General features: G+C 43.7%; 1 protein-coding gene across 1 annotated transcript in view; it reads left to right on the forward strand.

The window, feature by feature from the left end:
• Positions 1 to 15374, forward strand: part of LOC308305142 (beta-1,3-glucosyltransferase-like) — a 64113-nt gene that overhangs the window by 2739 nt on the left and 46000 nt on the right. Inside the window, exons 3-4 of the mRNA XM_080749842.1 lie at positions 387 to 420; positions 3809 to 3918. Coding sequence (XP_080605968.1) covers positions 387 to 420; positions 3809 to 3918 — 144 coding nt within the window. The remainder of the gene's footprint in view (positions 1 to 386; positions 421 to 3808; positions 3919 to 15374) is intronic.

Raw genomic sequence — 15374 nt, forward strand, 5'->3', positions numbered from 1 at the left:
CGCCACCTTCAGGCCGATTTTTAAAACACATTTTTGGACACTGCTCCTACAGTTTTTGCCCTAAAATCACGCAAATCGCTACACAGTATGTCTACACTCATCCCATCAACATGAATCTGTCCCATATAGCGCCACCTTCAGGCCGATTTTTAAAAACACATTTTTGGACACTGCTCCTACAGATTTTGCCCTAAAATCACGAAAATCACTACACAGTATGTCTACACTCATGTCATCAACATGGATCAGGAACATTTTGGAAAAACTAATTTTTGCCCTATTTGTGGAGATAAGCGACCTACGGTCGTTTATCTCCCGATTAGGGAGTCTTACTGGTATTATTTTGCTTTCTGAATGATGATATATCAATGTTTTTGTCACTGCAGGCAACAGAGAGTTTCACTGCACAAAGTCCTGTAGGTAAGTTGGGGGATTGCATGGTGCATCCCATAATATGGAAAATAAACCGATTTATTTTATTTACACTAATATTTTCCACGTTATATTCTATATCTTCCTCAGTGATCCCCACCTCCTCAACATTGTGTGTGTGTGTGTGTGTGTGTGTGTGTGTGTGTGTGTGTGTGTGTGTGTGTGTGTGTGTGTGTGTGTGTGTGTGTGTGTGTGTGTGCGCCCTTTTCTTTTTTTTTCACAATATATTTTAAGACACATCATTTTCCATCGTACTTTTTTTGCAACATAGTGCTTCGGCTAAACAAAATGAATCCAATACACAGAAAAAAAATCGAACCTCTGTTCGAAGTGGAGCTGTGTGTGTGTGTGTGTGTGTGTGTGTGTGTGTGTGTGTGTGTGTGTGTGTGTGTGTGTGTGTGTGTGTGTGTGTGTGTGTGTGTGTGTGTGTGTATTGCAGTTGATGCTCAGGGCAGGCTAGACTCAACAGCACCTCTCTGGTCACCCAGGGTATTCAGGCTACACCAGAGGCTACATACAGACAGACAGACACTGAGCGGTGGTTTACCCACCTCATAGATCATGTGTACCGATTTTTGTGACATTTGAAGAAAATATGTAGGAAAAGGAGCAAAAAGTGTGTTTTGGAGAAAATTCAAGATGGCGGAAAATCTATCCTGGCGCAAATGGGCGTGGCCTATATGGGGAGATGCGTCTTGACCCAAGGAATCCAGGGAAAAAAGAATTTTAATTTTCCGATCTACGATTCAAGAGTTACGGGGCAAAACGTAAAGTGGGCCGTTATAGCGCCACCATGAGGCCGAGTGATGTAATTTTTTTTCGATTCATTCTTAAAATCATTATGAATCTCCTCTCCGAGGTTTGAAACTGTAGCTCCTATGGTTTACGAGAGAAAAATACTTGAAAGTGATTTCTTGCATTGTCCCATTATAAGTCAATGGGGACAATTAAGCGTTGTTTTTTGCCAATTACGTCGGCATGGTAAGGCGGATCGGAACGAAAGGTAATAGAACAGCATTCCCGGCCGAGCCGCACATTTTGATGTATATATTGCGCGAGTGGCGTAAATGGTGCGGCACTAGTTACGCGCCGAAGTTTAGGCTACATACACGGAGACACACACACACGGCCACGTATAGGGAGCTTGTGTTCCACACAGCTCCAAAAAGAAACTTTAATGTCAGGCATAGAGGTGGCCTAGAAGAAAGGCGTAGAAAGATAACCACAAGAGGTCAGTATGCTAATAAAAAAAAAAAAAAATTCACCAAAAATCTAAAATGTTGGTGAATGACACATCATATCAGTGGAGTGGATACAGTGGCCACATAAACATTGTTGGCCCAATAAATAATCTAATTTTCCCCAAAATAAATGCTTTGGAAAGTGGTTGAAAACAATGTAAAGTCACTAAAGTGTACATGAATTAAACGTGCATGGTGCATCATTATTAGACCAAAATGTACCCTTCACCCTCTTGTTTATGCCCATACTATGACTGGCTATCCACAGGCTTTGTTGCAATTCCAGAAATATTAGGCATTACAAAATAAAATACAAACTATATGTTTTGGACCATCATTTATCCTGGAAGTAAAAAAGAATTATGTATTTATTTGATGAAAAAGAATGTGCCCAGAGTTCTCATGTGCCCACTCCTCCGGATGCCAGTGGAATTATAAACCCCCCTTCGCCCCTTCTGACGGTGAGAGGAACATGATCAATACAAATGGCTGAGAAGGAGACGGATTTGAGCTTCACTGAAGTGCTTCACTATTAACTCTTATTGTGCCGATCCCGAACAAGTTCGGCTTTATTTCAATCCAATACATTTTTTTTTAAATTATTTTACTTACCCTGAGCTGCTTGTAGAGCCGTGGGTGGTCCTGGCTCGTCGTACGCTTTCCAGCGAGCCATTTTACATGGTCCGACGATATATTCCATTAAAAATGGTTTAAAATACATTTTTGAGCCCCCCAATGTTCACCGAATGTTCGGCGCCGCCGGCGGTACGACGTCCAGTGTGCCGATCCCGAATTAATGCAGCTTTTTTAATGAAATGAATAAAACGATCCGAGGCCTACTGAAGTCCCGGCCTAAATTTTCCATCCAGTGACCGAGATCCAGCCACCCCCCGGCCGGCCGTAAACGAGTAACGCCGCCGCGAATCGCCGCCGAATCCAATGCAAACCCACATCTTTGAAGGTCATTTTCTCTGGATTGTGTTTTTAGGGAGGCGGCGCGAGGTTTATTTAGAAAAAGCTAATAGCTATTTTGTAGCCATTTTCATCCGGGACCTTTTCATGACGTGCACGAACGTGAGCACGCGCGTCACTGCAACGTGAGTCCCCGGATGCTAATGCGCTCGCCTATGGGAGATACCCTGGCATTCTTTGGCGCCCTCTAGGGGCTGGCACTGGAAGGGTTAATAATGAGTTTAGTTCAACCTGCATGCATGTGTTCAGCCTTGCGATCCTGCAGGTGTCGTTTGGATAAAAACAGCAAAGGCGCATTAAATGACAAAGAATACATAAACCTGGGTAGTGTTACAATTGATAAAGTGATTGATTGTTGATATGTAACATATTACTTACTGGATGGGTAAAGCCTTTTGACATCTATCTATCTATCTATCTATCTATCTATCTATCTATCTATCTATCTATCTATCTATCTATCTATCTATCTATCTATCTATCTATCATATAATTATGGAGGTCAGTCAGTAGGTCAGTCACTCAGTCAGTCAGTAAATGCTTTTCCACTACAAACCACCCACCAACAGGGGGTGGTGACGTGCGGACTGAAGTCTAACACACACCAATCTCACAGTTAGGAATGTTGCAGTCTCTCTCTCTCTCTCAAACGGGTAAGGTCTAGTTTTTATCTATAAATCGTGTCCGACCGTGTCTGTCTGTGTCTACGCCCTATAGCCAATCACGGTCCACGGGCCGTGTATACTGTAGCCAATCAGAGATGGGCAAAGGGATGACATCATAATATCAAGGCATGCAGTATATATGGTTGCATAAGGGTATTTATCCGGTTTAGAGATCGGAAGGGTGAGGAGATGGGTAAGGATTAAGGATCCCCTAGTGATTTGAATGTTCCATTTGGTATACTTTAGGTCGGTGGACTTTTTCAGGTTGCGACCCCCCAATCATAATTTGAACTTTGGACCCCCCACTTGGACCCAAGCACTTTTAATTGTAGGAGTTGAGACATTGGGTTGCATACAACAGCAGACACCTGACCCCATGTTCCCAATTAACAAGAGCTGGAATGGAAAGATAATGATGATGTATTTTCTCTGCTTCTCTCTCTCTCTCTCTCTCTCTCTCTCTCTCTCTCTCTCTCTCTCTCTCACTCTCTCTCACAGGGTTGGAGGAGGTAGTTCTGGTGGTCCAAAGCCAGAAGAACTCCTTCCACGCTCGGCGGGCCACACAGAGGAAGGAGGACATCCTACAGCAGGCAGCCCAACTAGGACAGGTACAGCCAGCGGCTCCCATCCGTGCCTCCTGCGTTGTGCGTGTGACTCGCACCACTAGGGGCAGTAGAGAGCTATATAATAAGCTGCCCAGTGCCCACTGTTGTCTTGAGGCATTGATGCGTGCATTGTATATCTACCCCGCGATTGGCAATGTTTATGAAAATGCATGGAATATTGATGCATTTGAAATTCATATACTGGTAATACATTTTCTGAAAGAGAGAGACTAGCTTTTTTGTTTGGGCTTGGCAGTGGGATGAATAGGCATGTTGATGAGTCTAGTGTGGACACTTTGTGTTCATTACCTTTCTGTATCTTTATTTCATGTATTTTCAACTGGTGAATTGTTCCATACAATGGTCCTCATTTATCAATGGAGCGTACAAACCAGTGTAATTCGTAGCCCAGGATTGGGTGTACACCAACGTCCAAGTGAAATTCATCAAGCGATCCTATATACCAGGGTTCCCCCTTAGGCGGCCTATAGGGGGGCTACTGTCTGGCACACACCAACCCCAGTAATAATGGTGGTATAAGAGCAGCAACAACACTAGTATATTGTCGTTGTCGGGTGGAAACCTTTTATGTCCAAATTTGTAGGTTCTTTCGCAAATCATACAAGGCTGCCGCACAAAAGTAGTGAAAACAGCCGATCTACAAGCACACAACGCCTTGCGGTTGTGTGCTTGTAGATAGGCTGTTTTCACTAGTTTAAATACTTTTTTAAATGATAAATGCAAAACGAATGGTTTTGGACATACAAGATTTTCACCTGACAACGACGATATCTGAACTGTCGCAGTCGCTGGAGTAGTGGGAACACCACCGTCGCCCCCTGGGGCTTGGTACCCTAGACATAATTCGGCCCTTGGGGAAAACTAATTGGGGAACCCTGCTATATACAGTCAATCCTAGCGTACATTTGGTCTAGACAATTGAGGTGATCTAGTCGCCATACGCCCATTATTTGGTCTGCACTACTTTGATAAATGAAGGCCAACGTGTGTTCAAGTGACGTGTGGCGAGTTAGCCTGACTTCCGACTTTTTCAACCCCAGTAATACTTAGTTGCAGAGAACTGTGAGGATTACCGTTCTGCAGGACTCTCCGAGCGATCTCAATGCAGAGTTTACAATCCTTGAGAAGAGTACCTGTATAGGTGCAATCCTTGAGAACGTGCTGTGCTGTGAACAAATGTTCACAGCACAGCACGGCTTTTACTGAAGAAACCAACAACGACACATGAATCTTGTCAAGCTAAATAATGTTAATGTGAGTTCCCAGAACTTCACACCAGCTCTTGCATAAATAGCGGGAGGGGCGAGAACATAATGGCTGGCTTCTGCTGGAGCTATAGTGAATAACTGGCTGAAAGGCTGGTCCCTGACTATAGACTGGGCTGCCATCCAACTCATCGGTTAGAACAAAAGAGCAAAGCACTCCAGGTGCCCCAAGCAGTCCAGCTCCTCGGCACTGTTGCCATTTCTGCTTATTTATAAGTGGTAGAAAACATATTGTGCACGTCCACTGCTCAGACAGAGAATGTTAGAGAGGCAGGGGCATTTAGAAAATAGCAGTGAAAATATTGACAATAGCAGACCTCCAAGCTGAGCCTGGAGGTCGGCTATTTTCGGTACTTTATACCACACTAAACAAAGTATAAAACATGCAATACTGGAGATGTGGTGTACAGCATGGATTTCTACACAGTCAGGGCAATTTTTTCAACAAAGAGAATTGCCCTCACTGTGCATTCAAGTTCAGGAGAGTTTGGACAAGGCAATTCTCATGAATGCTGCCTTCAGGTATGGCATGGAAAGAGGGCATTTGCGTTTCTTTCACCATAGTAAAAACTTTATTCATGGTTCTGGAGAGGGCACTTTTTACATACGGGTAAAAGGGCAGGGGCTCAAGCCCCCTTTGATGCCTATGTGTGCACATGCCTGCTCCCAGATGGTGGGAGATGTGTGCAGCCTGTGATAGCGAATAAGGACATTGTTGAAGACAGCAGCCAGCCACGTTCGGCAGACAGTCACGTCATTGGAAGAAGAAGGGTCAAGGCGGCTGCAGCTGAACGGGTAGAGAGGCTAGGGGCATCACAAGGGGTAGGAAAGTGGGACTGAGTTACTAGGGCCCAAGGTGGTGGAGGGGCCTTAATTATTTTATACTTTAGCTATTGAAAAATAGCAGATATACAAGCTCACAGCGCGGCACAGAGTGCCGCGCTGCGAGCTTGTAGATCTGCTATTTTTGAAAAGTCGTGAAAATGGGTGCAAATAGTTGAATATATGTATTTTTTAAGCGAACATTTGTAACTCAAATTCTGCTTCTGGGGGGGTCCCTGGAACTAAATATTTTGAGATGCGGGTCCGTGGCCAAATACATATCATTTTGGGGGTCCTTCACATAAAAAGGTTTGAGCTCCACTGACATCGAAACATAGATTTTTCAAAAAACCTTAGAAGGATTTGAAATATTCAAAGATTTTCATGATTTTTCAAAAATAGCAGATCTACAAGCTCGCAGCGCGCTGTGAGCTTGTATATCTGCTATTTTTCAATAGTTAAAGCACAGGGGCCCCACAGTGAATCCTTGTACCCGGGGCCCAGAATTTGGTGCGACACCCCTGAGAGAGGCTATAGTGCAGGGGTGGCCAACTTTGATGATGGAGAGGGCCACTATAATTCCCCACTCACTCCAGAGGGCCACAATACATATACCGTCGGGCAGAAACCTCTTATATCCGTATTTTAACTTTTTTCTGAATGCCCTATTTCTCTCATTTTATGACTCCAGCAAAAATAGCAGATCTAAAGGCTCAAAACCTTTATTGATATTTTTTTTATTTGAATCCTGAATCTTTTTTTTTTGGAATTTTGTAATTGAAATCCTGAAATGTAACAATTCTATTTATTTTAAATGCATTTAGCTATACTTATGTTAACTTTATGAACTTATATACAAATACATTTGTCATAAAAAAAAGACAATAACATTTTAATACTAGTCATTAAGCTACTAATATAGACTGAAGTAATTCAAGCGGGTCATGTTTGCATTGTTGGAATTGTAACAGCTGCAATGAAATCAATAATTGCGACCGTAGGTCGCAGTTACTTGCACACTATCCAAACCTCCACCGGCTGTCCCTCCGTCACTCCCTCCGTCACTCCCTCCGTCACTCCCTCTGTCACACGTCACACGTCACACTTTTGCCCTGCTCATATCTCTGCAACCGTTGCCCCGATCCATGCCAGATTTTGCACACACACTCCTTGCCTGCCAAACTACAACCTCCAAGGACCCCCGGAGTTTCGGGGACCCCCAGGTCCCTGGGGGACCCCCAGGTGTAAAAAATTACCAAATGTGCAAAAATGACCAAATGACCACCCCAACGGGGCTGCTCACGGGGCATTCCCGGGGATCACCCACTCCTGGTGCTCCAGAACGGATGCAAAAGTGGTGGCGCCCCCAGTGGAGGACCCCCTGCCACTGCAGCTCACATAAAATGCCGTAACTCGGGCTAGGAGCGACCGGGAGAGCCGGGGCCGGTACCTATTCGTCCGCCTTGGCGGCGCGGACACCCCACCCCTCATTTCTCACATGGCCCTCTAGCGCCACCATGAGGCCGATTCAGATTTTGCCCTAAAATCACGAAAATCACTACACAGTATGTCTACACTCATGTCAACAACATGGATCAGGAAGATTTTGGAAAAACACATTTTTGCTCTATTTATGGAGATAAGCGACCAACGGTCGCTTATCTCCCGATTAGGGAGTCTTACTGGTATATCAGTATTCCAGTATTAACCTGCGGGCTGTATTGAGTGAAGGTGGGGGGTGTATGTGGCCCCCGGGATGCCAGTTGCCCATAGGAATGTATGGGAATCAGAATGTTCCTGCAGTACATAAATGTTACCACTAGATGTCCTCGCTGCGTTAGACATTATAAATTGTAAAGGTCTACACCTAATCACCAAACTTTTCCAGTAATGGCCCAGGAATATTAATCAATGCTCGTTGCGACCCAAGCCCATGAATTATTTATTATCCATGATAATTAATTGTAAATTTTGGACTGCTGACAACAGCCAAAAAGTTTGTCAGTGCACTATAGTCTATAACCATGAACAATATTAATATTGTGAAGTTTTTCAAGGAACACCAAAGACCAGTGATGGAAGAAGTACTCACATCTTTTGCTTAAGTAAAAGTATACCCTATTGTAGAAATGGTATTTTACAAGTACAAGTTCGGTATTCAAAATGTACTTGACTAAAAGTACAAAAGTTTTGGCGTCAAAAGGTACTTAAAGAACCAAAAGTAAAAGTGCTCATTATGCAGAAGGTCCCACGTTTTCAAATGTATAAAAAATCCTTTGAAAATAGCAGATCTACAAGCTCACAATAGAGTGTCGCAACAGAAGTGGTTACCTGGTGCCACTTAACCCTTCTTGTGCCGATCCCGAACAAGTTCGGCTTTTTTTCAATACAATACAATATTATTTTTGCTATTTTACTTACCCTGAGCTGCTTGTAGAGACGTGGGTGGTCCTGGCTCGTCCTACGCTTTCCAACGAGCCATTCTACGTGGTCCGACGATTTATTCCATTGAAAATGGCCAGATGCAAAGTTTAGAGCCCCCCAATTTTTACTCCATCTATGCTGTCGGCGGCGCTACGTATTCCGGGGTGCCGATCCCGAACTAGTTCGGCTTTTTTAATAAAATGAATTAATTAATCGGAGGCCTCGCCGAAGCCTCCGTCTAAATTTTCATCCAGGCCGCCAGACCGTGCTCTGTTTACACGGCCCGTGAGAGGGTAACGCCGCCGAATCGCGCCGCCGAATCCAATACATTCTTTTCCAATCCATTACAATTTTTTTGCGGCTAAATAGCCCCAAATCGGGCTTCCAAAATGAGTGTTAGCCTATAGCCATCTTGTAGCGCTCTTCATGCGGGTCACTTTCATTCCACTAGTCAACGTGTAATGAAAACTGACTGCTGCCTGGGTCCCCGTATGTAACAGCAGTGGTCTGGCACTTTGGCGCCCTCTTGTGGCCTTGGCACGCAACTAGTTAATATTCTCCCTTCATTTTCGCCATAGACTTTTACAAAAATATTTATAACAATTATGTTAAGCCTCGAACTAAGCCATCCAGGATGGCAGTGAATCATGACCATACAACCTTTGATCCTATGTGAAACCATATTTTAATATTACATTATTTGATATACTACATTTAACCCTTTCCAAGCCACGGGGAGCCCCTTAATATTAAAACCGTACTATATCGGACTTCCTAGGGGGGGAGGGGCAGCCAATCGTCTTTTCCCGTACTTTCCCGTATTTACCGAAATAAATGATTTTCATCCGAAAATCGGCGATCGTCTAACCTTCCCTAGTCACCACTCGTGCATTGATAGCTCATGGCTGGTCTGACATGAAGCAGAAGTGATGTCATGGCCCTTTCCTTCTCCAAGGCACCTTCCCCCATTCGGTTACTGTCTGTACACGAGTGCTTCTACTGCAGCCGTGCTGGTGGCTATGCTAGCGATACTTTTCAGTTCTACTCTTGAGTCACACGTGGATTATTTGAGGGGACATTTACGTGAACGGATCGCGCACGCGAAACGCACGGGGACATGATGCGTCAGCCGAATCTCCCACTCTAAGCCAATGCAGATTGAGAATTTCACTGGGAACTGGGGTGAGTAAAACAACGGGGGATCGCGGAATGGTAATGGGGGATGAAGACCACGTGATATAGCGCTGGATGTCTGGTAAAATGAATGCGGTTCAGATCATAATATAATAATAGAAATTTCACGGCTAATCTACCAACAACCATTCTATTTCGGACGGCAAAGTGTTAATAACTACCCTTTGTTTAGCGATTTTCAAAATGTTCTTTTCATAGAAACAAAGGTTGTATGGTCATGATTCACTGCCATCCTGGATGGCTTGGTTCGAGGCTTAACATAATTGTTATAAATATTTTTGTAAAAGTCTATGGCGAAAATGAATGGGGAATATTAAGTGGCACCAGGAAAACACTTCCGCTGCGATGCTCTATTGCAGTGGTTCCCAACCTTTTCTGGCTGTGACCCCCAAAATAATCATATTTGAACTGGGGACCCCCACCCTGCACAAGCACTTGGAATTGTAGGAGTCGGAATTACATTTAGTTTGACTCGATCTATACCATTGTGAAAATAGCCGATCTACATGCTCTGTGAGCATGTAGATCTGCTATTTTCACAATTTCTGCCTCTAATATTTGACAATTTGACTCATGTTTGACCAGAGGTACTAAAAAGGTCTTTAAAGTCCTTAAATTGTCACTTTAGATACCCTGTATACAATTATACTGTATGTTGGTCTGTTTACTGTTGAGTGAGATTTTTTTTTTTACATTTAGCTAAACATCTGGGGACCCCCCAAAATAATTTGGGGACCCCTCTGGGGGTCCCGACCCACAGGTTGAGAACCACTGCTCTATTGGTCCTGCCCTGCACCACAGACCAATCAGAAGCCGCGGCTCCTTTGTGCCCGTTCCGCCCTGCTCCCACCACTAGGAAATAGCATGATTTCCTAGCAGTGACAAAATAAAACCACAGGCTGCTCTAACAGCACCTCTGGGTGGCAGCTGGTGTTGCTGTGCTCGCGACATATGGACATAATAAAGTATGGTCATAATCAGAGGTGGAAAAAGTACTCCAAAAACTCAGAAAAGGTACTAAAATGTTTGAAAATAGCCGATCTATAAGCTATTTTCAAATGTCCTACGTATAAAATAAGGCTACAAGTGATTCATGTATGTTTTATCATATTATAATTGATGTAAAGTAACTAGTAACTAAAGTTTTCAAATAATTGTAGTGGAGTAAAAGTACAGTATTTGGATCCGAGATATATTGGAGTAGAAGTAAAAGTACTGGAAATTGGAAATACTCAAGTAAAGAACAAATACCTCAAAAGCGTACTTAAGTAAATGTACTTACTTACTTTACACCACTGGTATGGTCATAATTATAGACATATGGACATACACACTTGGTCAGATGTTGGAGTGGCAGGCACCGCTCAAAAGATCTGGCGATCAGAGTGAATCAGTCTGGACCCTGGATTCAGGCTATGACTGCCCGGGTTCATTTAAAAAACTATAAATAATACATTTTAGGAAGAAGCCTCGGGCCATATAAAATCTGCACTCGTGCCACGATTGGCCCCTGGGCCGGACTTTGTACATAATGATAATGAATACCTATACTATCCCGCGGGGGAAATTCAGATATCGCAGCCCAACCCAGCTGCTTTTTTTATCAGCTTTGACCCAGCTGAACTCAACCCAGTGATGCCCACAAGGAGCGCAAGGGGGAAGGGGAGCAGTGGTAGCTGGAGTGGAGAATCGTACCATGTCTCATGTACTGTAACAGCGGAAACAGCAAAAGAAATTGCATTGAAATCTGCTGTTTTTGAGTGTTATTATCATTTTAATAAATGCGAGCAGCCAATTATGTTTACCCCCTTTGCTCTCGAATTAAGTAATCACAGGAATTGATTCTTCCCACTGCTGGAGCCTCCTCCGGGAGGACATAGAGCCTTCGTCCTACTCCTCTCACCAGGCATGTGCGCACATAGACATCAAAGGGGGCTTGAGCCCCTGCCCTTTTATCCGTCTGTAAAAAAGTGACCTCTCCAGACCATGAATGCAGTTTTTACTATGGTGAAGGAAGTGCAAATGCCCCCTTTTCCATGCCATACCTGAAGGCAGCAAGAGAATTGCCTCGTCCAAACTCTCCTGAACTTGAATGCAGCATCTTATGTTGAAAGAATACGATTTGCCCTCTCGGTGTAGAAATCCATGCTTAGTTCAGTGTGGTATCAAGCACCGAAAAAATTGCACAGAAAATTGCTTGGAGGTCGGCTATTTTCGGTATTTTCACCAAAAGTGCCCTTTTAGAAATTTCAGCCCCTGCCATTCTCTGCACGTCCCTGCCTCTCACTCCACATTCCCCGCTGACAGGTCCCGCCCTCAGGCCCCAGCCTACATGATTACGTGCAGTGACAAACATTGTCCTCCCCGCCCGGCTTCCCTCCCCCGAACACTTGATATATAGTAGATGCTCGGCCATGCCGAGGTGGATTCAAAGTAAACCCCCATAGCGGTACTTGACCACTGTGCCACTCAATCATCCTTGAAATTACTCTCGTGCCCTGGCCCTAATTAAAACGTTGAGTTCTAATTAGGGCACTTTTACGTGCCTGTATTGTACACAGCATTACGTGCCTGTACACAGCACTACTTGCCTGTACACAGTCGTGAGTTCTACAGACAGGCACCTGCTGCCTTTTACTGAGTCGCGGCTGAACTCAAAGTGTGAGTGTGTCTTTGCTGTCAGGACTCCTCAACTGTGGAATGACCTTCCTGATGAGTTGAGGCTAATAAATCACTGTCAAGGTATTTTTTACCTAGAACCACACGGATAAACAATCTTCTTTTCTTTCTTTCCTTTTACATTTTTTATTCATTTGGCCTATAATGACATGCCCCAAATAGTAATGTCTAGGTGAAAGCGGTTAATGCGTTTATTTCATGCCACACTTTTATATTTCTAGACCTCTGTGACATGTAATCAGAATGCAATTAGATTATCTCCCTTCATTCCCAGCACTTGGCCTGTGAGCAGTGAGCACATCCTACTCATCTTAATGATTGAATGTAATCAGCAGTTGGCACACTCAAGGGCATAACATAATTGAAGAATGATCGAAAGAGAAGAACATTTTATTACGAGAAAATACTAGAAAGGTAGTCAAAACTTTTATAATGGCTGGCCATTATAATGGAGCAAACTCCAGAACACTTGTCTTCCATTGCAAAAAGAAGACAACTTATTATTGTTTTGTAGTCATATAGTGCTCAGTGTGGACAGCCCTCCAAGCACCCGTCTGTCTGTTGAAACTTTGTGCAAATCTCTGAATATACATACAGTATATTTTTAAAGAGATTTCTTTTACTCAAATCTTTGCTTCTGGGGGTACCTGGAACAAACTATTGAGATGGGGGTCCGCGGCCAAATACATCTAATTTTGAGGGTCCTTGACATGAAAAGGTTTGAGCACCACTGATATAGAAACATAGTTTTTTTTTTATTTAGGAGACATTTTAGAATCGGCCTACTTTGTGTGTGTGTGCGCGCGCGCGTGTGTGCGTGCGTGCGTGCGTGTGAGTGAGAGAGAGAGAGAGGAAATGGGCTCATTCATGTCTGACAGTAGCTCAATCTCATGGCAGCCCGCCGGGCTCATGGTGTTCGCCTGTTCGGGAACTTCTGATGCTTCAGAAAGAGGTTTAGAAAGTTTTAAGAATAAATTGATTTTGTGGAACTTAAGAAACACACACGCATGCACTCCGCTGTCACTGCTTGGAGGTGAGGAGGCTCCCTGCCAACCAGTAGCAGATTATCATGTGTGCTGCAGCTGCCTGATGAAGACACATCCTTCTGTCACCCCAGGGGGGCGATGAGGAGCAGAGCAGCAGCCAGATGCAATGACAGATGTGACAATGGGGAGGCGAGGCTGTGTGAGCAGGCAAGGTTATTGCGGTTTTGCCTTTATCGTGTTGTTTTCAATTTCAGATTGGTTTCCAATGTGGGTTTGCTGGTTTAGTTGAGTTTTTATTTTGCCTAAAGGCTTAGTTGCGACCGTAGGTCGCCGTTTACTATCAGAACCGCCACAGCTTGTCCGTCTCCGGACTTCCGGACGGGTAACGCCTGACACAGGCCAGCGTTCCCCTGACACATCACTGTGACATCACAGGTGACATCACAGTGATGTCAGATACTCAGAGCAGGGATCTCATTAAAGGGATTCTGTTAGGGATATCCATATATGGGCATAAAAGGGATTGTATGTATGATGTCAGATGTGATAGACTTTCACACTTTCACATATACAGTATATGAAATATACTGACAGAGCCTTGAACTAAACTATGTTCACATTTATCACATTTGTTTATTTCAGTTAGTTTTGTAACCTCTGCCCTCTTTGTTTTATAATGCAATTTTGTCTCATCATGGGTGGGATGGCTACTTGAAGTATTAAGTCAGTTATGTTTTTTTTTCCTTCTTTTTTTTTTTTTGTAAAGCCAGTTTACTAAAATGTTTTTCTTCTTTTCAATTCCAGTATTCGTTATTTTGTGACGTTGCCTTGGTGAGCGAGCAGCATGCAGCATGGCAGCAGTACCTGTTCATTATTTTGTTTTGCAGTTTGATCAGAAGTCTGTTCTCCCATGCCAAGCACACACACATTTGGAGCTCTGTGTCGCAGTGTGGGCCAGAGCCGTTCCACAGTGAGGGAGGGGAACGTCAATATTGTCCACATTATTAAACTACTACTCAGTGAAGCAGAGACGTGCAGAGAATGTTAGAGAGGCAGGGACTGACATTTCTAAAAGGGTCTTTTGGTGAAAAAAATATTGAAAAGAGCAGACCTCCAAGCTCACAACGCGTTGCAGCGCGACGCCTTGTGACCTTGGAGGTCGGCTGTTTTCTGTACTTATTCATGGTCTGGAGAGGGCACTTTTTACAGATGAAGAAGGCAATGGTAGGCAATCAGGAGGGAATATGGGAAATGGGACAGATCCATGTTGATGACATGACTTTAGAGATACTGTCTGATTTTAGGGCAAAATCCGTAGGAGCAGTGTCCAAAAATGTGTTTTGCTAAAATCGGCCTTATGGTGGCGCTAGATGGGACAGATGCATGTTGATGACATGACTGTAGAGATAATTAGAGCCAACACAAACTGTTGATATGCATGGCAATGCACCATAAGACCAGTTTATTTGCACAGCACATTTCAACAAGGCAATTCAGTGTGCTTTAATTAAAACTTAAGCAAAGGAAATATATAAAATAATCGAATTTAGCAAAAAGAAAGAAAAAAACCCACTAAAGACAGGTTAGGAAACACCTATTCAAGACACACAGCACAAAACAAAAAGCTCAATGTAAAAGTGTTTATTGTGTTTATTTATATTGTGCTTTTAATACTTTTCTCTTCCAATTTTACTGATGGATATTGAATTGTTCGATCAGATTTTTGTTCGCAACCAGTCGAAAAAAAAACAAACAAAAAACACAGATGTACTGTACTCTGGTCCTGTCACCACTCCGTCACTGTTTAGCTAGGCTCTAGCGAGTGAGCTGTTCTATTACAGTATTTTCACCCTTTCAACAGACAACTCTATTTGGAGTGGAGAGAGATTGGAGCCGTGGGGGGCTGGCTGGCGACCCAGTGCCAATTACCTAACCTGTAATCCTGGTTTCTGCTCTCCCTCTGCAGCGCCTGGGGAGACAACGGACTGACCTCATGCTTCCTAGGGAATAGGGATGCTCTTTGAGTTCAGAAACATGTGCTGCGGTTCTTAAAGCTTATGACAGCCCC

This window comes from Nannobrachium achirus (assembly GCF_963921795.1).
Source record: "Nannobrachium achirus genome assembly, chromosome: 19".
Classification (NCBI taxonomy): domain Eukaryota; kingdom Metazoa; phylum Chordata; class Actinopteri; order Myctophiformes; family Myctophidae; genus Nannobrachium; species Nannobrachium achirus.